The following is a 26,786-nucleotide window of genomic DNA, read 5'->3' as shown; positions in this document are numbered from 1 at the left end:
TGCCCCTCTCCCCACAGGTGTGATTACTACCTCTGAGATTTTAGAGCTTGCAAAAATCTCAGAGGTAGTAATCACACCTGTGGGGAGAGTACTTGGGAGTATGGTTAGATGGTACACTGTCCTTCTCTCAGCACATATCAAAGCTGCAAGATAAGGTTAAATCTAGACTTGGTTTCCTCTATCGTAATCGCTCCTCTTTCACCCCAGCTGCCAAACTAACCCTGATTCACCGTGCTTCTACACCTGCATTGCTTGCTGTTTGGGGTTTTAGGCTGGGTTTCTGTACAGCACTTTGAGATATCAGCTGATGTACGAAGGGCTATATAAATAAATTTGATTTGATTTGATTTGATTCAGATGACCATCCTCCCCTTGCTAGATTAAGGACACGTAATTTATAGATTGTCAGGTAAGAGTGATCTCGGGTGCCTAGATGTTCTTTACCATTCGGCCATCAGATTTGCCACCAACGCTTCTTATAAGACAATTCACTGCACTCTATACTCCTCTGTAAACTGGTCATCTTTGTATACCTGTCGCAAGACCCACTGGTTGATGCTTATTTATAAAACCCTCTTAGGCCTCACTCCCCCCTATCTGAGATATCTACTGCAGCCCTCATCCTCCACACACAACGCCGTTCTGCCAGTCACATTCTGTTAAAGCTCCCCAAAGCACACACATCCCTGGGTCACTCCTCTTTTCAATTCACTGCAGCTAGCTGCAAAAAACACTCAAACTGGACAGTTTTATCTCTTCAATCAAAGACTCAATCATGAACACTCTTACTGACAGTTGTGGCTGCTTTGCGTGATGTATTGTTGTCCCTACCTTCTTGCCCTACGTGCTGTTGTCTGTGCCCAATAATGTTTGTACCATGTTTTGTGTTACTACCATGCTGTTGTCATGTGATGTTCCTACCATGCTGTGTTGTCATGTGCTGTTGCCATGCTGTGTTGTTGTCTTAGGTCTCTCTTTATGTAGTTTTGTGGTGTCTCTCTTGTCGTGACGTGTGTTTTGTCCTATTTTATTTGACATGTTTTAGCCCCTGTCCCCGCAGGAGGAATTTTGCCTTTTGGTAGGCCGTCATTGTAAATAAGAATTTGTTCTTGGCTGACTTGCCTAGTTAAATAACATTTAAAAAATGAACTCCTCTGGAGTTAGTTAGAAAGGAGTGGTAGCTGCATTAGAAAGCCTGTCTGGGTCTGGTCTAGACTGGTCTGGGTCTGGTCTGGGTCTGGTCTAGACTGGTCTAGGTCTGGTCTGGGTCTGGTCTGGTCTGGGTCTGGGTCTAATCTGGTCTGGTCAATCTTGGTTTGGTCTGGGTCTGATCTGGTCTGGTCTGATCTTGGTTTGGTCTGGGTTTGATTCAGTCTGGTCTGATCTTGTTTTGGTCTGGGTCTGATCTGGTCTAATCTGATCTGGGTCAGGATCTGGTCTGTATCTGGGGCTGGTCTGATCTTTGTCAGAGTCAGGGCTGGTCTGATCTGGGTCAGGGTCTGATCTGGTCTGTATTTGGGGCTGGTCTGATCTGGGTCAGGGTCAGGGCTGGTCTGATCTGGATTAGGGTCAGGGCTGGTCTGATCTGGGTTAGGGTCAGGGCCTGTCTGATCTGGGTTAGGGTCAGGGCTGGTCTGATCTGGGTCTGGGGTCTGATCTGGTCTGTATCTGGGGATGGTCTGATCTGGGTCAGGGTCTGATCTGGTCTGTATCTGGGGCTGATCTGGGTCAGGGCTGGTCTGATCTGGGTCAGGGCTCGTCTAATCTGGGTCAGGGCTGGTCTGATCTGGGTCAGGGCTGGTCTAATCTGGGTCAGGGCTGGTCTGATCTGGGTCAGGGTCAGTAAGATCATCTTTATTCCATTGAAACTAAATGGACGAAAGATGATTTTAGTGCTACGATAATTTTGGGAAACCTAGTGCTGGTCAGGTTCTGGTCTGATCTCTGTCTGATCTGGTCTGGTTCTGGTATGGGTCTGATCTGTCAGGGTCTGGTTCTGGATCTGGTCTGGTCTGTACTGTCCTTGCTTAGTCCCCAGTTTACCAACCTACTATATGTACTACTACCACTTCGCACAAGCTTTTATCCAAAGCAAGTGAATCCATTTTTAATATGTGCATGTGATCCCTTCAGGAGTTCAACCCACTACCTTAGCTTGCTAGCTTTCTATGAACAAGAGCCGAGATGATCCTGCAGTCTGAGTCATAGGCAGGACAGACTTGATATTGTTACCCTACTATTATGCTGTTGATCAGCTATATTAACCCCTCTCTCCATGACCTCTAATCTCAGACCCTCTCCCCTCCTTCCAGTTCATCCTGCCTGTGCTGTCCCACAACCTGAACCTGTTGTATTAACCCCTAACTCTCCTCCTGACCTCTAACCTCTCCTCCAATAGGAGTGTTTCCAGTTCATCCTGCCCGCGCTGCCCCACGCCATTGACCTGCTCCGGGACGCCGTGGTCAAGGTGAAGGAGGCAGTGGACGAGCTGGAGGACCTCCCCTCGCCCCCGCCTCCCCTCTCACCGCCCCCCAATAGCTCGCCGCGGCGCCAGACGGAGGACAAGGGCGTGCAGTGTGAGGAGGAGGACGATGAGAAGAAGGACAGCGGTGTGGCGTCCACTGAGGACTCCTCGTCCTCGCACATCACCGCCGCCTCCATCGCCGCCAAGGTAACCAATGGGGAGGTAAGGGAACGGGAATCTGACAGAAGTCTGATCAAAACTTCATGTGCAATGTCTACATTCCGATTCTCCACTTTTTTTGTGCACTCGCAAGACTCCTCTCCTAGATTTAAAAACATTGGATTGGTGTAAGCATTGGCTAGAGGAAGTTTCAACCATGAATCCATGATGGGAAGTGTACAAATGCACACTGGGAAAAGGGTGGCGAATCGAGACGTACAGTGTGTACAGTATATTCCTATGAGTACACCACCCTCCATGTCATCATTATTATTTCACACAACATTCTCATAATCATTCTGTACACATGTAACGCTTTTCAGATGTGTGTGTGTGTGTGTGTCATTCATCGTCCATTGAAGTGACAGTTGTCCATTTTCATTTTCCTGTCCCGTCCAACATCAGGGTGGACTTATAGCTCTGTGGTCCTAATGTCATGGTAACAGGTTTCGGTCAAGTCCCGGCTCCATCCTGGCATTTTTCTCATTGTCCAATCATGGACATTCATTGGTAAGATTACATGCAATCCATGTTTTCTGGACACAGATGAATCCTAGTCATGGACTAAAAAGCACTTTCAATGAAGATTGTCCATTGACTTTGCTTTTTCGTCCAGGACTAGACTTACTCTGTGTACGGTGAACCACCTCCATGTCTATTACATATAGATACGTCCTGATTCATCTCTGTGATCTATAATCTTTCCTCATATCATCCTGAAAATCATATCATACCGTCCATATTGCCCAGTTTCATTCATTATCCATTCATTACTGTAATATCATCACACTTAGAAGTGTCTCAGTGGCTCTTGGCTATAGAAGCTGTCTGGTAAGGTTTACAGTGTTTATTCCACTGGTTTAGTTTAGGCATGGGGGTCCAAATGTATTAAGGTTTGCTTTAGGACGGAGGGTTAGGTTAAGTTTAGCTGTAATTTTTGTGAGGTTAAGGTTAGGGAAAGGCATGAAAGTTAACATTGGGTTAGCGTACTGCCGCCATTTATTTTCTCCTGGTCAAATATGCACTGCCTATAATGAGCACTGAGGCACAAGATGCTGTGCTATAGTGAAGGTAGTCAACGTTAAAGGGTCAGATGTGTAGCATGCTATCTAATATCTAGTGTGTAGCATGCTATCTAATATCTATCTAATGTGTAGCATGCTATCTAATATCTAGTGTGTAGCATGCTATCTAATATCTAATGTGTAGCATGCTATCTAATATCTAATGTGTAGCATGCTATCTAATATCTATCTAATGTGTAGCATGCTATCTAATATCTAGTGTGTAGCATGCGATCTAATATCTATCTAATGTGTAGCATGCTATCTAATATCTAGTGTGTAGCATGCTATCTAATCTATCTAATGTGTAGCATGCTATCTAATATCTAGTGTGTAGCATGCTATCTAATCTATCTAATGTGTAGCATGCTATGTAATACAAATTCTACAGTCATAATGGGCCATTATTTGAGTGTGTGTGTGTCTCTTGTTCTTTCTTTCTGTCTGTGTGTGGGTGTGTGTAGATCCCAGATAGCATCATCTCCAGGGGTGTCCAGGTCCTCCCCAGAGACACAGCCTCTCTGAGCACCACGCCCTCTGAGTCGCCCCGTGCCCAGGCCACCTCGCGCCTCTCCACCGCCTCCTGCCCCACGCCCAAAGTAAGGCCTTACACCCACACACACATATGTACAGACAGACGCACACACACACACAGTCATACCATAGACAGACACACAGATGCCATTTCTCTGCCAAAGTGTTCTCTTCAGCGTCTATCGATCATCATATGAAGATGGCGCCGACAGACATGGCTCTGCTTCTAGCTCCTAAGCAATTCTTTCACAAGCATTTCGCTACACCCGCAATAACATCCGCTAATGATATATGTACCAACACAATGTAATTTCATTTGATCTGATCACGGTGCTATGCCAAACCAAAGTGTGTGTGAAAGGGCCCCTGCTGTGGCTAGTATGGTAGTGGCTGTGTGTTTATGTGTGCGTATCCTTGTTTGCGTGGGTCAATTGCATTACACTGAATTAACCCTCTACCTCCACCACACACTCACACGTCCTCCTCCATTCCCTACCTTAAGTCAACCCACTCCAGTTTCTCATGCAGATCGGTATACTACGACGCGGGATAGAGCAGTGAGGGATAGCTGGTGACAAGAAAGTGGTTCACCTTTTAGCCAGGTACATTTCTATGGCAATGAATCATTAAGAACTAACCTGCTCCGGGAAAGGCTAACTCGGGGCTAACTCCACTTATCCTGAATGAAGTGGTTGAGCTGCGATTTGTGGACCAATCAAATCAGATTCCCTGCATCATCGTCTCCTTCATACTCCGGACCATATTTGAGGAAGACAACTGATTAAATATTGTATTTATGAAATGTTCTTAAACGTGTTAAAAATTTTAACATTCAAATACGTATCACACTACATATTTAGTAATGACTTAATAAAATAATTGTATCGAGTCTTCAAAATAAGTGACTGTGCACTGATAGCACACCACTGTGCACCAGAGACGCTATTAACGATCCGCGTAATGAAAGAAAGACGACACACTTCTATCTTATTTCCCACCATAGCCTCGTGAAATTGCAGGATAACTTTTCTTTCATTTAAAATTTTCGGCAAAAAGGTAAATGTGGCACTAATATGGATGATGCTTTCAGCAACGTCTCAATAAAGAGTTAGGCGTTCGTCTAACCATGTGCGACGTGCACACACAGTTACAAGCCAGCGAGAGCGACAACTGCCGGATAAATATCCACCTTCATAACATGGATGAAGCCTGAGCTGGAATGTGAAGCTAACTAAAGCTGGCTAGCTTTATAAAATCCTGGGTAGATCTAGACGGCATCGTACTATCCCACTATGGTCTCACAGTCAGAGATGCAGTCTATCTCTCTCTCTCACTCACTCTCTCTCTCTCTCTCTCTCTCTCTCTCTCTATCTCTCTCTCTCTCTATCTATCTCTATCTCTCTCTCACTCTATCTCTCTCTCTATCACTCTGTCTCTCTCTATATATCTCTATCTCTCACTCTCGCTCTATCTCTCGCTCTCTCTCTCTCGCTCTCTCGCTCGCTCTATCTCTCGCTCTGTCTCTCTCTCTATCTCTATTTCGCTCTATCTCTCTGGCTCTATCTCTAACTCTCTCGCTCTATCTCTCTCGCTCTATCTCCCTCACATCTTGTCTCCATGGTTCTCCTCCTGGACATTGGGCAAGTGTCATGGGAATAGACTAGGGGTTGCTATGGGAATGGCTGAAGGGTATTTTATTTATTTTATTTTTTTATTTTTTTATTTCACCTTTATTTAACCAGGTAGGCTAGTTGAGAACAAGTTCTCATTTGCAACTGCGACCTGGCCAAGATAAAGCATAGCAGTGTGAGCAGACAACAAAGAGTTACACACGGAGTAAACAATTAACAAGGGGGGAGTCTATATACAATGTGTGCAAAAGGCATGAGGAGGTAGGCGAATGATTACAATTTTGCAGATTAACACTGGAGTGATGAATGATCAGATGGTCATGTACAGGTAGAGATATTGGTGTGCAAAAGAGCAGAAAAGTAAATAAATAAAAACAGTATGGGGATGAGGTAGGTGAAAAAGGGTGGGCTATTTACCAATAGACTATGTACAGCTGCAGCGATCGGTTAGCTGCTCAGATAGCTGATGTTTGAAGTTGGTGAGGGAGATAAAAGTCTCCAACTTCAGCGATTTTTGCAATTCGTTCCAGTCACAGGCAGCAGAGTACTGGAACGAAAGGCGGCCAAATGAGGTGTTGGCTTTAGGGATGATCAGTGAGATACACCTGCTGGAGCGCGTGCTACGGATGGGTGTTGCCATCGTGACCAGTGAGCTGAGATAAGGCGGAGCTTTACCTAGTATATAGATTCCACCGCAGGTTCACGGGGTCGGCCAGGCTGACCACTGCCACATGCAGGTGGTATGTACAGTATGAGTGTCTAGGAACAGTACACTATGGAGAACGGAGAATATAGATACAGTGTTCAGAGAAGTAACACGATGGTTGTGTGTGAATAAACACTGCCTGTGTCAAACAGTTGTTCGTTGTTGTTGGGGGGGGGTGCCATAAGCAGACACACATTTGTTCTAAGACGTAGGATTATCTCAGTTTCTATTTTCGTAGTTGCCATGTCTAACCGTTCCAAGATGACTGACTTGGCTTACTTAACTTGGGGTTGTTGTGGAGCATTTGGTGCCAATAGTATGCTAAATGATTTGTTTGTTTATTCCCTGCGTGCCTAAGACCGTAGAGTCCTGGGAAACGAGATGTACAGTAGATTTTGAGCTGCCACCACTAAATGCCCAGTAGTGGTATTGTTTAACTGGTAGTGGAGGCAGTATGGTCTCGATAGCGGAACTGTATGTAAGCGGTGAGTAGGCGTTGTGCTACTGTCCCAATGTGTCTGTAGTTCCACTGCAGTATGAGGGGAAGTTACTCTACCTCACTAAACTGAAGCCGTTTTTGTTAATGACCCAGTTTGAGTTGCTGCTTCTCTGTCAGGAGCTGCCGTATCCTCCACATTCTATAACCACATGAGTCAGCGCGACAAAGCCTGGCCAAATCTCTTCCAACAAAATACATAGACACATACAGTAAATCAGGCGTGTACACCGCTTTCCTAACTCACTTTGAGTATGATTATCCAATGTTCAGTAAAGGGCTTTCCAGACAGGAAGCAATGGGGGGAACGCAGTTTGCCAAAATAATGCAGATTTCTATTTTCTCTGCCTCGGCTGAGCGGCTTTCACACGAGCACCACTGACCGCTAGATAGGATGTGCCACCCCAGGCCATGTTTGTGTGTGTTTGTGTGTGCGTGCGTGCATGTGTGCGTGCGCGTGTGTGCGTGCATGTGTGTGTTAGGCGCCTCTCACCACACGTTCTCACAGGTCTTCATGTGAAGGGGAAACAGCCTCTGCTGCTCTGCCTCCACACCACACACACGCAGAGCAGAGAGAGAGAGGCACCCAGATGCACTGTTCTAATTTCCAAACCTGTCTGTCTACACAGCACAGGAGCTGGGGGCACACACACACAGACTCACAAATAACACAACATGAAAATAAAGACACACAGACACAGGGATACCATACATACTACTCAGGCAAATCACACTCAGACATGCAGACACTACACATTCATTCTCACAGGCACGGAGTATCTCACACGCATGCATACACGCACACACACACACACACACACACACACACACACACACACACACACACACACACACACACACACACACACACACACACACACACACACACACACATATACACACACACACACACACACACACACTCCTACTGTGATGGTAGTGTAGTTGTACTCTTCCACTCTTGTGAGCATGTAGTGCAGTTACATAATGGTTGAGTTTGGATTAATGAAGCATATGGGAGAGTGTGTGTGGTAGAGGTCAATGGAACTCGACCAAAAACAATGTAAATGTCATGGAAACACATGGCGGAAGGGTCCTGAATCTCCTCATTGCCCCCCAGCAAAATTAGCCTACATTTTTCAAGACCCCTGCAATCTGCGCTGGCATGCTGTCAATTAACTTCTGGGCCACATCCTGATTGATGGCAGCCCATTCTTGCATAATCAATGCTTGGAGTTTGTCAGAATTTGTGGGGTTTTGTTTGTCCACCCGCCTCTTGAGGATTGACCACAAGTTCTCAATGGGATTAAGTTCTGGGGAGTTTCCTGGCCATGGACCCAAAATATCGATGTTTTGTTCCCTGAGCCACTTAGTTATCACTTTTGCCCTATGGCAAAGTGCTCCATCATGCTGGAAAAGGCATTGTTCGTCGCCAAACTCTTCCTGGATGGTTGGGAGAAGTTGCTCTTGGAGGATGTGTTGGTACCATTCTATATTCATGGCTGTGTTCTTAGGCAAAATTGTGAGTGAGCCCACTCCCTTGGCTGACAAGCAACCCCACACATGAATGGTCTCAGGATGCTTTACTGTTGGCATGACACAGGACTGATGGTAGCGCTCACCTTGTCTTCTCCGGACAAGCTTTTTTCTGGATGACCCAAATAATCGGAAAGGGGATTCATCAGAGAAAATGACCACAGTCCTCAGCAGTCCAATCCCTGTACCTTTTGCAGAATATCAGTCTGTCCCTGATGTTTTTCCTGCAGAGAAGTGGCTTCTTTGTTGCCCTTCTTGACACCAGGCCATCCTCCAAAAGTCTTCGCCTCACTGTGCGTGCAGATACACTCACCCCTGCCTGCTGGCATTCCTGAGCAAGCTCTGCACTGATGGTGCCCCGATCCCGCAGCTGAATCAACTTTAGGAGACGGTCCTGGCTCTTGCTGGACTTTCTTGGGCGCCCTGAAGCCTTTTTTACAACAATTGAACCGCTCTCCTTGAAGTTCTTGATGATCCGATAAAAGGTTGATTTAGGTGCAATCTTACTGGCAGCAATATCCTTGCCTGTGAATGAAGCCCTTTTTGTGAGAAGCAATGCTGACAGCACGTGTTTCCTTGCAGGTTACTACCATGGTTGAACAATGTTTCCAAGCACCACCCTCCTTTTCAAGCTTCCAGTCTGTTATTCGAACTCAATCAGCATGACAGAGTGATCTCCCTCCTCGTCAACACTCACACCTGTGTTAACGAGAGAATCACTGACATGATGTCACCCGGTCCAGCATCTTTCTCCTATCCCCCAGGACATATGTTCCATTGACCTCCTTACCACATTTATATCCATGTCTCCTCTATCTGTCTTCAAAAGCACCACCATATAACCTAAAATCAACAAAAATGTGAAATCCTAGAAGCATAATAATAACAGCTTCCATGTTGGATCAGCAGTGTGAAGATGGCTTTTGTGTTGCTTCAACTGGTTTTGGCTGTACATGAGGCTGCCTGAGTTAATGGTCTTCCAATGGCCTTTTGATGAATGTGTTTTATGGATGGAGCCAAGGCCAGGGCTTATCAAGCCACTTCCTCTTTCCTTCTCCACTGGAATATAAGTCACGATGAGAAGACTGTTATATACAGACCACCCCCTTAACCTCTATCTCTGGCCTCCTTAGAGGAGTTATGGCCAAGGCAAGGGTGTAGCTCAGGCACACACACACACACACACACACACACACGCACACACACATGTATTCACTCGGTGTACACACACACATACCACACACACTGTTAACAAACACACAATGACACTATGTGTAAATACACAAACACACACACACACGTATTCACTCTGTATACACACACACACACCCCACACACACTGTTGACACTCACACAATAACACTGTGTGTAAATACACATTCACACACACACACACACATCCATACACCTCACATGAGTAGCATTACTGTATTATTAATGTCACCACATTGGTCATGCAGAACAGCGTGAAAGCCCCCCATGTTGTCGTTAGTCCGATCTGTAATCCAATTCACTAATGGATGCAGGATACAGCCGGCCACAGTGGGCTGGATCAATGAGTCCTTCCTAGTCTGTAGCACACTGTACTGTGGTCACTGCTTACATAGCCTTGAACAGAGATCCAATGTGGGTGTGTCTGTTCAGTACAATAGGTGTCTGCCTATGCCGGTGGTCCTCTGTAGCTCAGTCGTTTGAACATGGGGCTTGCGACGCCAGGATAGTGGGTTTGATTCCCGGGATCAGTGGCATGTACCATGTATGTGTCGCACGCATGACTGTAAGTCACTTTGGATAAAAGCGTCTGCTAAATCACATATATATTATTACAGTATATTTAAGCAATAAGGTACAAGGGGATGTACCACAACTAAGGGCTGTTCCTACACGACGCAGCGTGGGGTGCCTGGCTACAGCTCTTAGCCGTGGTACATTGGCCATGTACCACACACTCACAACTAAGGGCTGTTCCTACACGACGCAGCGTGGGGTGCCTGGCTACAGCTCTTAGCCGTGGTACATTGGCCATGTACCACACACTCACAACTAAGGGCTGTTCCTACACCACGCAGCGTGGGGTGCCTGGCTACAGCTCTTAGCCGTGGTACATTGGCCATGTACCACACACTCACAACTAAGGGCTGTTCCTACACGACGCAGCGTGGAGTGCCTGGCTACAGCTCTTAGCCGTGGTACAATGGCCATGTACCACACACTCACAACTAAGGGCTGTTCCTACACCACGCAGCGTGGGGTGCCTGGCTACAGCTCTTAACCGTGGTACATTGGCCATGTACCACACACTCACAACTAAGGGCTGTTCCTACACGACGCAGCGTGGGGTGCCTGGCTACAGCTCTTAGCCGTGGTACATTGGCCATGTACCACACACTCACAACTAAGGGCTGTTCCTACACGACGCAGCGTGGGGTGCCTGGCTACAGCTCTTAGCTGTGGTACATTGGCCATGTACCACACACTCACAACTAAGGGCTGTTCTTAGGGCCGAGATGGAGTGAAGGGCCAGTAAAACAGCCCTTAGGAGGGAGTTATTGACAATAATTCCCTGGTTTGAGGGCCTTATTGCTTCTTATTGCTTGTCATTGTTTCATTTGAGAAACTTTACAGTCCAGTCACGTATAGGCTGCATGGCATGGTGGAGATCGCACACAAAAAACAACTGCTACATTGTTGCACAGGTCAGAGAGGAAGAGGGCAAGATTTAGACCAGCTGTTGCAAACCAAATGCTAGGCTAGTGGCATTTTTTACAGGGGAGATTATGTTTATGAATTGCCTGGCTGGGTAGTGGGATAGTGGATGCACATTGATCCTTCAAATGGAACCGTGAACAGGCATTATCGTGGTGAGTAAACCAATCAGCATCCAGGATTTTCTATAAAATAATCTTAGTTGATTATTTTATATATTTTTACATGTGATAAGGCCACACAGGGACAGGGATAATTACAGACACCTGTGATAATCTGAAGTAGCCAAACATGCCACCAGATGTCATGTGACAAAAAAAAATTACTTGACAGTTACCAGAAATATACCCTCCCTTTGCAACCCTAGGTTTGTCCTAAATAGCAGCTTAATCTCTATATAGTGCACACAGGATCTTATGGGCCCTGGTCAAAAGCAGTGCACTATATAGGGAATATGGTGCCATTTAGGACAAAGAGGGACTGTGGTCATTGGTACAGTAGCCTTCTACAGTGGATGTCTGTTCAGTACTGTCAAGGTCTGTCTATGCCGTGTCTATGCCGTGTCTATGCCTGTCTATGCCGTGTCTATGCCGTGTCTATGCCGTGTCTATGCCGTGTCTATGCCGTGTCTATGCCGTGTCTATGCCGTGTCTATGCCGTGTCTATGCCGTGTCTATGCCGTGTCTATGCCGTGTGTGTAGTGTCTGCGGCCTGATGGCACTGGCTGCTTCCCAATGGCGTGGCGGTGGTTTTAGTAAGTGTATAAAACAGAGTGTGTGTGGTCGGGGGCCGACAGCGGTAATGTCCTCTGGCTCAGGGCGCTGTTGGACCAGGCTGCCAAGCGGCCCTCCCTCCCTTCCCACCTTCCCACTGTCGACAGGGGATTTGTGTGTGTGTGTTTTGGACGGCACTCAGAGGATCTGTACCTACTCTGTCTCCCAGTAACCCCTCTGGCACACACACAAATTTCTGAGAATGTCACCAGAGGCGTGGAGGTGTGTGTGTGGGGGGGGGTCTGGATGGGGGAGTGTGTGTTTGTATGTGCGCTTGTGTGCATGCCAACTAAGGCTAGAGTGAGAAAGAAACCTTAACTGAGTGTTTTCTGTGGGCATGTGTGTGTGTTTCTGTTTCTGCATGTTTTCCTCCAAGTCTGTGCCCTGCGGTAAGTGAAGGCAAACAGGCAGTAGGCAGCAGGCAGACGTGGGTCTCTGCTCTTGGGCTGTGTAGAGCCTGCTCTTGTTTTACAGCCTGTACCATAAAGGCTTTATTCTCCTGTGGAAGGCATAGACATGGGCTCTCAAACTCATAACCTGTGTGTGTGTGTGTGTGTGTGTGTGTGTGTGTGTGTGTGTGTGTGTGTGTGTGTGTGTGTATGTGTGTGTGTGTGTGTGTGTGTGTGTGTGTGTGTGTGTGTGTGTGTGTGTGTGTGTGTGTGTGTGTGTGTGTGTGTGTGTGTGTGTGTGTGTGTGTGTGTGTGTGCGTGTGTGTGTGTGTGTGTGTGTCCCTCCACAGCACAGAGAGGCTGGGGTAACAGCACTGATTGTGAGTGTATGATAACCCTCCTCCAGCACAGGGAGGCTCGTAAAAGTGACTCCTCCTCCTCGGACCACTCGACGTGTGGAGGATTTATGAGATGCACTGAGAGTTGAGGGAAAAATAGAGAGGAGGGAGTGAGAGAGGGAGAGGGAGAGAAGGGGGCAGAGAGAGGGGAAGAGAGGGTTGATGGAGAGAAGGGGGGTAGGGTAGGGGACGATGAAAGGGAGGAAGAGAAAGAGAAACAAGCTACATTTTGAGGTATATCCTGAGCGTCATAGCAGTGCCTTGCCTCGGTAAGAAGGCCTCTGCTGCACTGGCTGTCTGTCTGCCTCTCTTTCTCTGTGTCGGTCTGTCCATTTCTGTCCTTACACTGTCTTCAAAATGTGTGTGTAAGCCCACTAGCATTCGTCATATCACTCAGTCACAGTAATTGTATTCCCTCTGCTACTCTGCTACTGCTCCAATCAGTACAGAGAGAGAAAGAGGGAGAGAGCAAAAGAGAGAGAGGGAGAGGGAGAGAGGTAGAAAGAGAGAGAGAGAGAGAGAGAGAGAGAGAGAGAGAGAGAGAGAGAGAGAGAGAGAGAGAGAGAGAGAGAGAAAAAAGGTTAGAGAGAAAGAAGAGAGAGTAGAGGGACAAGGGATGGAGAGTGTCAGCCCCTCTACCATGTGCTGACAGACAGGCAGACACTCACATGGGCGCTGCACACCCACACCACCCCCTCCTTCTTATTCTGTCACTCCTCCTCTCCCTCTTTCTGTCTCTCTGTTGCTTTCCCTCCTGTTCTCCTTCTCGTGCACGCTGCTTCTCTGTTGCTCTTCCTCCCTAACTGTACTCTCTCTGTCTCTCTCTGCTTGCTCTGTCGCTCACGCACACTCTCAGATTGCCTGTGTGTGTGTGTGTGTGCTCGTGTGCACATGTTGAAGAACTCGCTCAGTGCTGACTCCACTCTGAGGATGGTAAGTAGTGTCTTTCCTCCTGCGGTTTGACAGTGTGTTTCTGGACTGTGTTGTTGGGAGTGTGTATGATGGAGGATACTGTCTGTACATGAATTAGAGTGTTTACTGTCAGTATTTGTGTCGTGTGCCTGTGTGTGTGTGTACTGCATGCGCATGTGTGCGTCTACACGCATGGCCCAGTGTGTGTGGTCTGATGATGATGATGATGGTGATGATGATGGTTAGCCATAAACACGTACGCAGCGATGATGAGTCTGTGTGAAGGTAGGAAGTGCACAGGGATGAGAGAGGAGAGGGCGGGAGGGGGGGGGGGGGGGGGACATGCGTACGTTGACTGCGGGGCTGGGGTGAGGAGGAGGGAAGAAGGGGAGGGGGGGAGGTGCAGGACTCACGTGCCTAGTGTGGTGGCCGTGTCGCTGCAGTATTCAAGAGAGAGTGAGAGACTGAGGGTTACATAAAGGCAGGGGGGAGGAGAGGGAGACAGAGACAGGCAGCTCCACTGGGCTCCATAGTTCCTCTGAGCCAGGGCCCTAGAGTAGGGTCCAGAATCGGGGCTGGTAGGGGACTGGATGGATGGAGAAATGGAAGGTATATACTGCAATAGAGACATAACACTGGCTCGAGATGCAGTGACACATGAACTCATAGATCTGGAAATTACAATGCAGTTTCTTACTGTAAAATGAAAAATGTAAATTCCTATGAAGTGTGGAATGTAATGGAATTAGGGTTGGGCAGTATCCAGATTTTCATATCATCATACCGTCCTTCTCTCATCCCGAGATTTATGGTATTACCGGCTTATTACACAAAGGGGCGATAAAAAAAACGCAAGTTTGCTAACGAGCGCAAACGAAAATGAACTAATTGCGAAGACAGGGAACCCAGCTCATAAAGTTATACATATGTAGGTAGGAGCTACCGAATGTCATTCTTGGTGAGTTTAGACATTTACAAGCGGGTATGAACGAGAGACATTGTGGCGATGAACAACGTTTTGACACATGCTTGTCTGAAGGAAGAACCGTACTGGCACTGAGACAGCATGTGGGGCGGCAGTGTAGCCTAGTGGTTAGAGCATTGGACTAGTAACTGAAAGGTTGCAAGTTCAAATCCCCGAGCTGACAAGGTACAAAATCTGTCGTTCTGCCCTTGAACAGGCAGTTAACCCACTGTTCCTAGGCCGTCATTGAAAATAAGAATTTGTTCTTAACTGACTTGCCTAGTAAAATAAAGGTAAAAAAAAAAAAAAAAAAAAAAAAAAATGTGTACACGCTGTGTCTGTGTGGACTCTGGAGTCGCTAGGGCAACAGGTCTGCCTGGTCTGATTGGAGAAGAGAGGGGAGGAGCAGACAGGCCGACAACTGAGTGGACAAAAAAACACAAGGAAATCAAGATACAGGTAGCTCATCCAAAAGGCTTTGACTTCCCAAACACGGCAGAAAGCTAAAACAATATGACGCCCGTCACCGTATTAATTCAGCCACTTGCTTAGAAAACTTGCAAGTTAAACTTAGGGGTCGCATTAACGCAGAATTCTGTTTTTCACACAGGAAAAAATTATAAAACACATGAGAAATATATTGATGCCAGATGTAAAATGTTTCAGTTTGTGCTTCAGATGAGAATTCACCAACAGGCATTATACCAGCACACTCTGACTGATATGGAAATACTTTTCTTGGTGTTAATAGCCTACTTTTCTACGGTAAAATGAAAGATTAACTTTAAGCGAAACATTAGGAAATGTACCTGGCTGCATTCTTTCTATGATAAGCATTACCTTCAGAGTTTGTGCTGCTAGGTCACCTAAACTGGAACATGCTTAACACCCCGGCCATCCAACAATCTAAGCTTGATGCAAATTTTCCATAAACCTACCAGGTACAACCCCAAATCCGTAAACACGGGCTCCCTCATAGATATCATCCTAACCAACCTGCCCTCCAAATACACCTCTGCTGTCTTCAACCAGGAGCAGGCCTTTCTAATCAACCTGGCCCGGGTATTCCGTCAGTAGAGGATGCCTGGTTATTTTTTTAAGTGCTTTCCTCACCATCTTAAATAAGCACTCCCCATTCCAAAAATGTAGAACCAGGAACAGATATAGCCCTTGGTTCACTCCAGACCTGACTGCGCTTGACCAGCACAAAAACATCTTGTGGCGTACTGCATTAGCATCGAATAGCCCCCGCGATATGCAACTTTTCAGGCAAGTTAGGAACCAATATACACAGGCAGTTAGGAAAGCAAAGGCTAGCTTTTTCAAACAGAAATGTGCATCCTGTAGCACAAACTCCAAATGGTTCTTTGACACTGTATTGTCCATGGAGAATAAGAACACCTCTTCCCATCTGCCCACTGCACTGAGGCTAGGAAATACTGTCACCACCGATAAATCCGCGATAATTGAGAACTTCAAGAAGCATTTTTCTACGGCTGGCCCCCACAGCAACTTGCCCAAGCCTCCCCATTTCTCCTTCACCCAAATCCAGATAGCTGTTGTTCTGAAAGAACTGCAAAATCTGGACCCCTACAAATCAACCAGGCTAGATAATCTGGACCCTCTCTTTCTAAAATGATCAGCCGAAATTATTAGTACCCTGTTCTAACTCTCTTTCGTATCATCTGAGATCCCCAAAGATTGGAAAGCTGCTGCGGTCATCCCCCTCTTCAAAGGGGGAGACATTCTAGACCCAAACTGCTACAGACCTATATCTGTCCTACCCTGCCTTCCTAAGGTCTTCGAAAGCCAAGTTAACAAACTGCTAGTCATGGGTGCACCTCAGCCACGCTCAAGGTCCTAAATTATATTATAACCGCCATCGATAAGAGACAAAACTGTGCAGCTGTATTCATCGACCTGGCCAAGGCTTTCGACTCTGTCAATCACCACATTCTTATCGGTAGACTCAACAGCCTTGGTTTCTCAAATGACTGCCTCGCCTGGTTCACCAACTACTTCTCAGACAGAGTTCAGTGTGTCAAATCGGAGGGCCTGTTGTCCGGACCTCTGGCAGTCTCTACAGGGGTGCCACAGGGTTCAATCCTCGGGCCAACTCTTTTCTCTGTATACATCAATGATGTCGCTCTTGCTGCTGGTGATACTCTGATCCACCTCTACGCAGATGACACCATTCTGTATACTTCTGGCCCTTCTTTGGACACTGTGTTAACTAACCTCCAGACGAGCTTCAATGCCATACAACTCTCCTTCCGGGGCCTCCAACTGCTCATAAATGCGAGCAAACCTAATGCATGCTCTTCAACCAATCGCTGCCCACACCTGCACGCCCGTCCAGCATCACTACTCTGGATGGTTCTGACTTAGAATATGTGGACAACTACAAATACCTAGGTGTCTGGTTACGCTGTAAACTATCTTTCCAGACTCACATTAAGCATCTCCAATCCAAAATTAAATCTAGAATCGGCTTCCTATTTTGCAACAAAGCATCTTCACTCATGCTGCCAAACATACCCTCGTAAAACTGAATATCCTACCGATCCTTGACTTCAGGGATGTCATTTACAAAATAACAAATAGACTGCAAATTGGATGCAGTCTATCACAGTGCCATCCGTTTTGTCACCAAAGCCCCATACACTACCCACCACTGCAACCTGTATGCTCTCATTGGCTGGCCCTCGCTTCGTATTCGTCGCCAAACCAACTGGCTCCAGGTCATCTATAAGTCTTTGCTAGGTAAAGCCCCGCCTTATCTCAGCTCACTGGTCACCATGGTAGCACCCACCCGTAGCACGCACTCCAGCAGGTATATTTCACTGGTCACCTCCAAAGCCAATTCCTCCTTTGGCCGCCTTTCCTTCCAGTTCTCTGCTGCCAATGATTGGAATGAACTGCAAAAATCACTGAAGCTGGAGACTCATATCTCCCTCACTAGCTTTAAGCACCAGCTGTCAGAGCAGCTCACAGATCGCTGCACCTGTACATAGCCTATCTGTAAATAGCCCATCTATCTACCTACCAACTACCCCCCATACTGTTTTTATTTGATTTATTTAGCTGCTTTGCACCCCAGTATCTCTACTTGCACACTCATCTTTTGCACATCCATCACTCCAGTGTTTAATTGCAATATTGTAATTATTTCACCACTATGGCCTATGTATTGCTTTACCTCCCTTGTCCTACCTCATTTGCATACATTGTGTATAGACTTTTTCTATTGTATGTTATGACTGTATGTTTGTTTATTCCATGTGTAACTCTGTGACGTTGTTTGTGTCACACTGCTTTGCTTTATCTTGGCCAGGTCGCATTTGCAAATGAGAACTTGTTCTCAACTAGCCTACCCGGTGAAATAAAGGTGAAATAAATCGAATTAAAATTAAACATGATGTCCATGCATCATTTTTGCCAAAAATACCTTTCTTTTTCATTGTAAGCTCATTTACTTGTGTGGCTGTCAGCCAAATAGCGTTGCACTTCTGTTGTCATCTGATGAAAACGAAGCTCTTTCCGGACCAATGTGTTGCACTGATGGATTTTCAGAGAACTTAAACTTTAGCTGCATCTACCTCGTCTATTGAAGCAAAACAACGCACGGTTGGGTTTCAAAATAAACTATGACCTCTGTTAATACACAGCTCCCTCTTTCTCCCATTGTGCCATTTACAAACAAACACATGAAATAAGTTCTGAGAAACTACAGTAAGCTTCATAATATAAAATAATATGACAGGTGAAATGAAGAACACAATCTGCTTTATCTCCTAATGTACTAGTTGACTGCAGGCATTTACATAAAAAGTATATATTTAAATGTATTGGAAGAACTTCAAAAAGATAGTTTCAGCGGTATTGACGCTATTGAAAAGCCATCCAGAGGCTACTTCCAAATACCCCGGTATATACGGTATACAGCCCAAGCCTAAATGGAATGTGTACTGTATAGGCCATCCTTGGTTTCGTGAGGCCGTGATGAGATGAGAGTAGAAGATTTGATCAAAGTGAAAGCTCCACTTTCACCTGTATATGCCGTACCTGTATATGTTTGGCTCGTACCTGTATATGTTTGGCTCTGCGTTGGGTGTGTGTGTGTGTGTGTGTGTGTGTGTGTGTGTGTGTGTGTGTGTGTGTGTGTGTGTGTGTGTGTGTGTGTGTGTGTGTGTGTGTGTGTGTGTGTGTGTGTGTGTGTGCACATATTTCCAAATGTGTGGGTGCTTGCATGCTTGTATGTAAGTCTGTATTCTTGTGCATTGTTTCCAGTATTTTTGTCCTCACTTATTCCTACCGTCTTTGCCAGCGGGGGTTGTACCCTAGCCTAGCCTAGAAAACCATCAGAAAACAGAGACCATTCAACAGTGTCAGAGACAGAAACCGAGTGGAGGGGATGAGACTGAATGGAGGCTCTTTGTTGACCCACTGCATTCAAAGTACCGTAGCGCTGTTCATTCACCACGTGGGCCCATGCAAACCATTAAGACTGGTGGGCAGACCCAGAGAACCATGAACACACACACACTCTACTGCGTTACCCCCTTCCCTCCACCGCACCACCCTCACTAGCTCATGGTTTATCACTACAATAGGACGTATTATCATCTCCACATGGAGCATACTGCAGCTGCAGCCTTTTTGAATTGAAAAGCCGAGAGGATTTGATGTGCAAACATCCCTTCGCTCTGGTCGCTATTCCATTGTGCATTCCTGCCACAGCCTCATGCGGTCTTTCCCTCACAATTCCCAGAGTGGCAGTTTAGAGTGGATCTCTCAGACTGTTAGACTTATAGGCTGAATCGGAAATGGCACCCTGTTTCCTATGTAGTGCACTATGTTCGACCAGAGCCTTATGGGCCCTGGTCAAAACTAGTGCACTATATAGGGAATAGAGTGCCATTTAATGCGCAGTCTAAGTAATAGATGATTTTAAAGGTTTCTGAAGATGCTTGGTTTTAGAATATCAAGGTTGGCCGAGGCATACTGGTCAGATCTTTTGAGGAATTAGAGGGGAGCAGTTGTTTGCTTGTCTGCCATTGGTCATTTTGGAGGGCAGTGGGTTTTCTGGTCAGTCATTGGTCAGCTTTTGAGGGCAGTGTTTGTCTAGTCTGTCATTGGTCAAATTAGTGTTTGTGTGGGCTACAATAGATTGAAATACTTGTACTTACGTACTTAATGAGGTCATCATCATAGTAAAATAGGATTTTCCTTAAATATGTCTTTGAATGGATCCCCACATCACATTGATCCCATCCCATTCATCAGGCTACATAGCAGCTAGGGATAGACTGGTCTGAGGTCTACAGTTAAGTCTACAGATCAAACAGGGGATAGACAGTTATGGGTATGGTAATGTGATAGTTTGTAATATGTTTTCTATGTAAAAATCATGAGCCTCCGAGTGGCGCAGCAGTCTAAGGCACTGCATCTCAGTGTAAGTGGCGTCACTATAGTACCTGGTTTGAATCCAGGCTGTATCACATCCGGCTGTGATTGGGAGTCCCATAGTGTGGCGCACAATTGGCCCAGCGTCGCCCGGGTTTGGCTGGAGTAGGCCGTCGTTGTAAATAAGAATCTGTTCTTATCTGACTTGCCTAGCTCAATAAAGGTTCAGAAATAAATAAACACCCAATCAATTTTGTAGAGTAAGTTGCTGATTAACGGAGGGTAAACTGTCACACAAATGAACTGTTTCTATGTACAAAATCTTTCCTACGGTAAGTAAAGGTTTTGGTGATTTGCTGTGGGTCATGCACTCAGACATGCAGACACTACACATTCATTCTCACAGGCACGGAGTATCTCACACACGCACGCACACACACACGCACACACACACACACACACAATCAATAAATCAACAAAATAGACGGTCAATGCAACAATTCCAATAAATCTAATTGATCAATGTAACTGTGCTCTCCTCTGGTCCTCAGTCAGGAGTCTCAGCTTTACCTTGTTGTCCTGTACTGTACTATATGTGTCATAATGCCTGACCCTTGGCTGTGCTGACTTACCTGAGACAGACACACTGATGTTGCATTCATGTGGAACCTAGGAACTGGGAAACTGGGGGTACAATAACGCTACCCGAGTTTCCCACTTGAACTTAACACTTGGAAGGCAATTTTGGATACTGTCTTGATGCGTCTGAGCTGCTTTATGGCAGTGTTGGTCTTGAGTATAGGATAATTCTGACACCGCATGAACACGGCATGAGACAGTGGCTGTCTCAGTGTCTGTCTGTCTGTCTGGCTTCTGGCTGTGTTAACCCTGTTCTTTTCTCCCCTCCTCCTCCTCCTCCTCCTCCTCCTCCTCCTCCTCCTCCTCCTCCTCCTCCTCCTTCTCTCTTGTGGCACCAGGCGCGGCTCCCCTCCTGTTCATCCACCCTAAGCATTGCTGAGGTACTCTTGCAAGCCTACTAAGGAATCGCCATGGCCAACGTCGTCATGATGTTGTCATGGCATCGTCATGGCATCGGTTACCATGGTTCCCCCTCCTCGTTCACCTGGCATGTTTTGCGCAGTCACTCCATCCCTCCTTCCTTCTTCCCTCTTCCTCTGTTTTGCACAATGTTCATCCTCCTTCTTCCCTTTATCTGTATGTCTGCCCTGCATGCTGCCCCTGCTAGGTGGAAGGACACAGTCGTCTCTCGGAGTACTGCAAATCCCAGAATCCTTTGCATTTTTTTATCTCTTCCCGTATCAGAGTATGTACAGGCCTTTTGACCAGTTTCATGTTAACATCTGGACCATAGTGTAATCGAACGCATCATATCGTCTGAGATACCCTAAATTGTATCTAATGGAATCCCTCCCTCCCCACACACAGCTCCACTCACGTCATCACCTCACCACCCACTCACACCTCGTGCCATGTGACATGTGACTCAGTGACGTTCCAAATACAGTGTTAGAGTTGAAACGTCACGGTAGCCGCCTCGCTGTGCGTCGGCAGCGGTGCTTGTACCAACAGTGCATTGCTCCACCCTTCAGCTGGTTTTGAGGTAGGCTTGCTCTTACTCAGCGTTGTGACAACATCTCTAACAGGCACCTCTCCTGTGCTTCATTTATTGTTAGTGAGATTGATGATTGGGAAGGGATATGGTATCCATCTACAATAGATGGGCAGTGGGAGGACACAATAGTTCTCCTGTAAGTAACATCTATTTATAAAAATAAATAGAAAAGTTGGACATTAATGCAGGGTTGTCAAGCTAATGTTCCCCGTAATTCAGTGTTCATTGAGGTCCGGAGGGCCACACTGAAAAGGTCTTATATTTCCATGAGAGTTAAAATGAGCATAAAATAGTCCTGTATACATTGTTTCTGGAATGTTCCATGCTCCCTGACTGTCTAGCTTTCATTTCAGTGATTAGTGAGCTGGACACAGTCAACTGGATGAATGTAGGTCCATTTTCATTCTACACATTTGGTTTTAGTCATGTTAAAGTATATTGAGTTCGTTCGTTCCCCCCTAAATGTATTTTTGCAAAATATGTTAAATGTCAAAAATTGGGCCACCTCGTGGGCGGGATCTGTGGACCACATGTTTGACACTCCAGCTCCAATGGCTCGGATGCAATAAGTTTCATAAACCAATGTTTTGACAGCTAAGCACAGGCCTTCAGTAAGGTTTCATCTGATTTAGGGTCAGCTATCTCTATAACTCACATTCTCAATAATGTGAGTTATAACTGACCTTGGATCATTTTAGAGCGAAGATACAGGAATCGTATGTCAAGCACTGAAGAGAAAAGAGGCACATTTCCACCAGTACACCAACACAAACAAAGCTAATATCACTCTCCTCCGCTCACTAACACTAACTCACTCTCAGACCCGTGATAAACGTGCTCTAGGTTGGAGCTAAAAGTTGCCATCACATGATTTGGTCACTATTTCATCAATGTTTGGTTCTTTATTGTCAGACTGTTGGTTGTTTTGGAGTCAGTGGTATTTTTTTATTGTTGTTTGAACTGATTTCTGTATGTGTCACCTCAGTAGTCCTGAGTTGTGTGTGTGTGTGTGTGTGTGTGTGTGTGTGTGTGTGTGTGTGTGTGTGTGTGTGTGTGTGTGTGTGTGTGTGTGTGTGTGTGTGTGTGTGTGTGTGTGTGTGTGTGTGTGTGTGTGTGTGTGTGTGTGTGTGTGTGTGTGTGTGTGTGTGTGTGTGTGTGTGTGTGCCAGGCCACAACTATGTGTACTATTGTACTGTACCAGGACATTTGAGTGTGTGTGTACATGTGTGTGTGTGTACCAGTATGGGACGTGTGTGTGTGATGCATGATGGCGTGTGTGAAGGCGAGTGACCTATCCTGTGGCTTCCTCCAGGCCTCACGGAGAGAGTTCAGGGCTCACCTGGATGAGGTCATCACGCTCAAGTCAAGGTACTCTACCTTGGACCAGGTAAACCCCCTTACATTCTTCCTACCCTTCCTCTATAACCGGCATGCAGGCCTCGCTCCTCACCATAGACACAGGCACAGTCACCACACAGCACTAGGGCCTCAGAGAAACCAAAGACACCTGTTAGAGACCCCTGACAGACATCCAGAGGTACGTAGACAGACAGGGGAGGTGCCTGGATCCACAGCCCACAGAGGGCTCGCCATCTCAGGCAGCCTGCTCTCGGCGGCTCCCCTGTGTGGTGATGCAGTACTGGAGCTCATCTACAGGAAAGACAGCGAGAGACTGTAGGGAAGAGAGGGAGGAGAGGCAGGAAGGACACGTCGGATGTATTGCCATAGGGGAGCAACACGCAATATGAAAGGTTCCAGTAGGAATTTGGCTCACAGAGTAGTATGGGTAATGTAGTCTTTCTAGGCGTTTTGGCTTCATCTGTTCATACCAATACCTCTCTCTCACCAGGCATTTTAGAAAATCCAAGTAGGCTTGGAGATAGAGTGTTCAGTACATCCCCTTCTCAGGCCTCTCTAGAACTCCACCTGTGATCATTCTCTCTCATCCGTCACCCATCTAGTCGTGTGTGTGTGTGTTTTGGCAGCTGGGCAGGAGAGCATTTCTTGTAGCATTTTTGTATGTGTTGTTGTGCTTTTGTTCATGTCTAAGAGAAGATGTGCACATCGATGTCCTTGTACCAGAGCATAGCTGTGTGTGTGTGTGTGTGAATGTGTGTGTGTGTGTGTGTGTGTGTGTGTGTGTGTGTGTGTGTGTGTGTGTGTGTGTGTGTGTGTGTGTGTGTACCACAGTAGCTTGCACTCAGTTTAGCCAGAGGAAGTGCTGTCAGGTGGCGTCACTCCTACGTGATGCTCGTCCCTCTCCGCAGGAATAGACCCTTGAGTAGTGTAGAGAGGCATCTCTCACCCCCCTCGCTCTCTCCCTCCCTCGCTCCCCCCTCTCCCCCTCTGACCCCCTTAGGTCTTTCTCTCGCAAGTGAGTGTTGTCTTTTGAGGGCCACAGAAGCATTTGTCCCGTCCTTCCCCACTCTGTCACTATCCTCTCTTCCATCCCTTTCTCCCGTGGGACAGAGTGGGGCTCGAAGGGTTTTTGAACTCCTCTCCTGTCACACCTCTCCTTTCCTCTCCTCTCCTTTCCTCTCCTCTCCAAAATAACCTGGTTTTCACACCTGCCTTGGAAGTCTGGAGAAGTTTTTATAGCAAAAGAAATGGTTTGAATGGACCATAGGATTTTGATTGGATGTTACATTTCAAGAACCCTCCCCACATGCCCGTTGGTGGTTCATGTTATGTTCGTCACTGTTTTCAGACCGGATAGGAAACATATTGCACTGAGTTGTTCTGTGTGCTAGTATGCAACATCGCAGAAAGTGGTAAAAAACCTGGAGGAAAAAGTGAATTGTGTCTATACACAATCAGCATCCAGTATATGGACACCTATTCTCCTTTCCTCATGTCCTGTTGCACCTACTGCACTATAATCTAGTGAGCATCTCTGGAGCTCCGCCCACGCAAGACATTTGATTGTTTTTGATATGTTGCGATGCGTCACTGATTTTACAGCGGGTTCCAAATCCCACCCCTATTTAGCCATTTTTCTACCATGGACTTCCCATGTAAGGACGAGGCTACTCCTCCCGTTCTCTCCTCCCCTCCCTGCCCCATGTCACATCCCTCTCCTCTTCCTCTCCTCCGAAATACCCCTTTGCATAATTTGTCGGACAGCGCCTTTGTTTTTGCTGAGCCCAGCACAGAAACACAGGAACAGTGGCTGTTCCCTCGTCCCCACGAGCCGCTTCTTTACCTCGTCCGTTATTGGCCAATTCATTTCCCTTAGGCAGCGGTAAGCTTAGCGGCGTCCGTGGCTCGCCGTATCCGTCCACTCCGAGACCTTTCTCCCTGACCCGGCCTCCGTGCTCGCCACTCGCTATTCCACATGCGCCCCCTCCGCCATTGATCTCTGTGGACGATCGCCATGACAACCCGTCGTCAGGCCGTTTCCGCAGCGACTATCGGGTTGCCGTGGAAAGCAATTATGGTTGTTTTCCGTGTGTGTGTGTGTGTGTGTGTGTGTGTGTGTGTGTGTGTGTGTGTGTGTGTGTGTGTGTGTGTGTGTGTGTGTGTGTGTGTGTATATTCTGTTCCATTAAGGTTCAGTTTAATAGGCTGGTGTATAGTCAGGGTTTTGCTCAAGGGTAGGCATAATGCTGCAGGGCCTAAGAGCTCTGCTACACACACACAGACACACACACAGACAGGCACACACACATGCACACATAGCGTACTCACATGGACACAAGCAAACACACCCGTCAATCAGTTCTACTACACACACAGCACACTCATACATGATATATAAACACTATCATTCAGTGCAGCTCACATGTTCTTCAAAACAGTCAATGGCAGCCGTCCCAGTCACAAATACACCTACACACATACACCTACACACATACACCTACACACATACACCTACACACATACACCTACACACATACACCTACACACATACACCGACACACATACACCTACACACATACACCTGCACACATACACCTACACACATACACCTACACACATACACCTACACACATACACCTACACACATACACCTACACACATACACCTACACACCTACACACATACACCTACACACATACACCTACACACATACACCTACACACATACACCTACACACATACACCCACACACATACACCTACACACATACACCTACACACATACACCTACACACATACACCTACACACATACACCTACACACATACACCGACACACATACACCTACACACATACACCTACACACATACACCTACACGCATACACCCACACACATACACCCACACACATACACCTACACACATACACCTACACACATACACCTACACACATACACCCACACACATACACCCACACACATACACCTACACACATACACCTACACACATACACCTACACACACTCCTGGCACAAGTATCGCTACAGTGCAGTGTGCCTCAAATGGACTTTCAGTAATTCCTTCTTTGAATTACACTGTTGGGCATGAAGTCATATTCACTTTTTACACACTGCAGTGTATGCGTGCGTGCGAGTGTGTGTCTTTGTCTGTGTGTCTGTGTCTGTGTGCGTGTGTGTGTGTGTGTGTGTGTGTGTGTGTGTGTGTGTGTGTGTGTGTGTGTGTGTGTGGTGTGTGTGTGTGTGTGTGTGTGTGTGTGTGTGTGTGTGTGTGTGTGTGTGTGTGTGTGGTGTGTGTGTGTGTGTTTTGTGTGTGTGTGTGTGTGTGTGTGTGTGTGTGTGTGTGTGTGTGTGTGTGTGTGTGTGTGTGTGCGTGTGTGTGTGTGTCTGTCAAGTGTCTGTCTTAAGTACTGTGGGTGTTGTAGTGTCTGTACGCAGACTGTTTGATTTAAGTGACCTGAACTAAAAAGTCTGTGTGTTTGAGTGTGTTACATTTTGCGTCACTCATGCATACAGTATAATTCTCTGTCTCTGTTTTCCAAGGAAACGGGGGGATAGACGGAGGGATAGAGGGAGGGAGAGAGG

The 26,786-nt window shown here is 46.6% G+C and overlaps 1 protein-coding gene across 1 annotated transcript in view; it reads left to right on the top strand.

Moving 5' to 3' along the window:
- The window catches only part of LOC109901400 (gephyrin), a 109,190-nt gene that overhangs the window by 66,270 nt on the left and 16,134 nt on the right, over nt 1-26,786 (top strand). The window contains exons 7-10 of the mRNA XM_031836679.1: nt 2,399-2,671; nt 4,212-4,346; nt 21,176-21,217; nt 23,144-23,505. Of these exons, the coding sequence (XP_031692539.1) occupies nt 2,399-2,671; nt 4,212-4,346; nt 21,176-21,217; nt 23,144-23,505 (812 nt within the window). The remainder of the gene's footprint in view (nt 1-2,398; nt 2,672-4,211; nt 4,347-21,175; nt 21,218-23,143; nt 23,506-26,786) is intronic.

The sequence above is a fragment of the Oncorhynchus kisutch genome, linkage group LG12 (genome assembly GCF_002021735.2).
Source record: "Oncorhynchus kisutch isolate 150728-3 linkage group LG12, Okis_V2, whole genome shotgun sequence".
Taxonomy (NCBI): domain Eukaryota; kingdom Metazoa; phylum Chordata; class Actinopteri; order Salmoniformes; family Salmonidae; genus Oncorhynchus; species Oncorhynchus kisutch.
The sequence above is the reverse complement of the archived record's forward strand: the minus strand, read 5'-3'. Positions and strand labels throughout refer to the sequence as shown.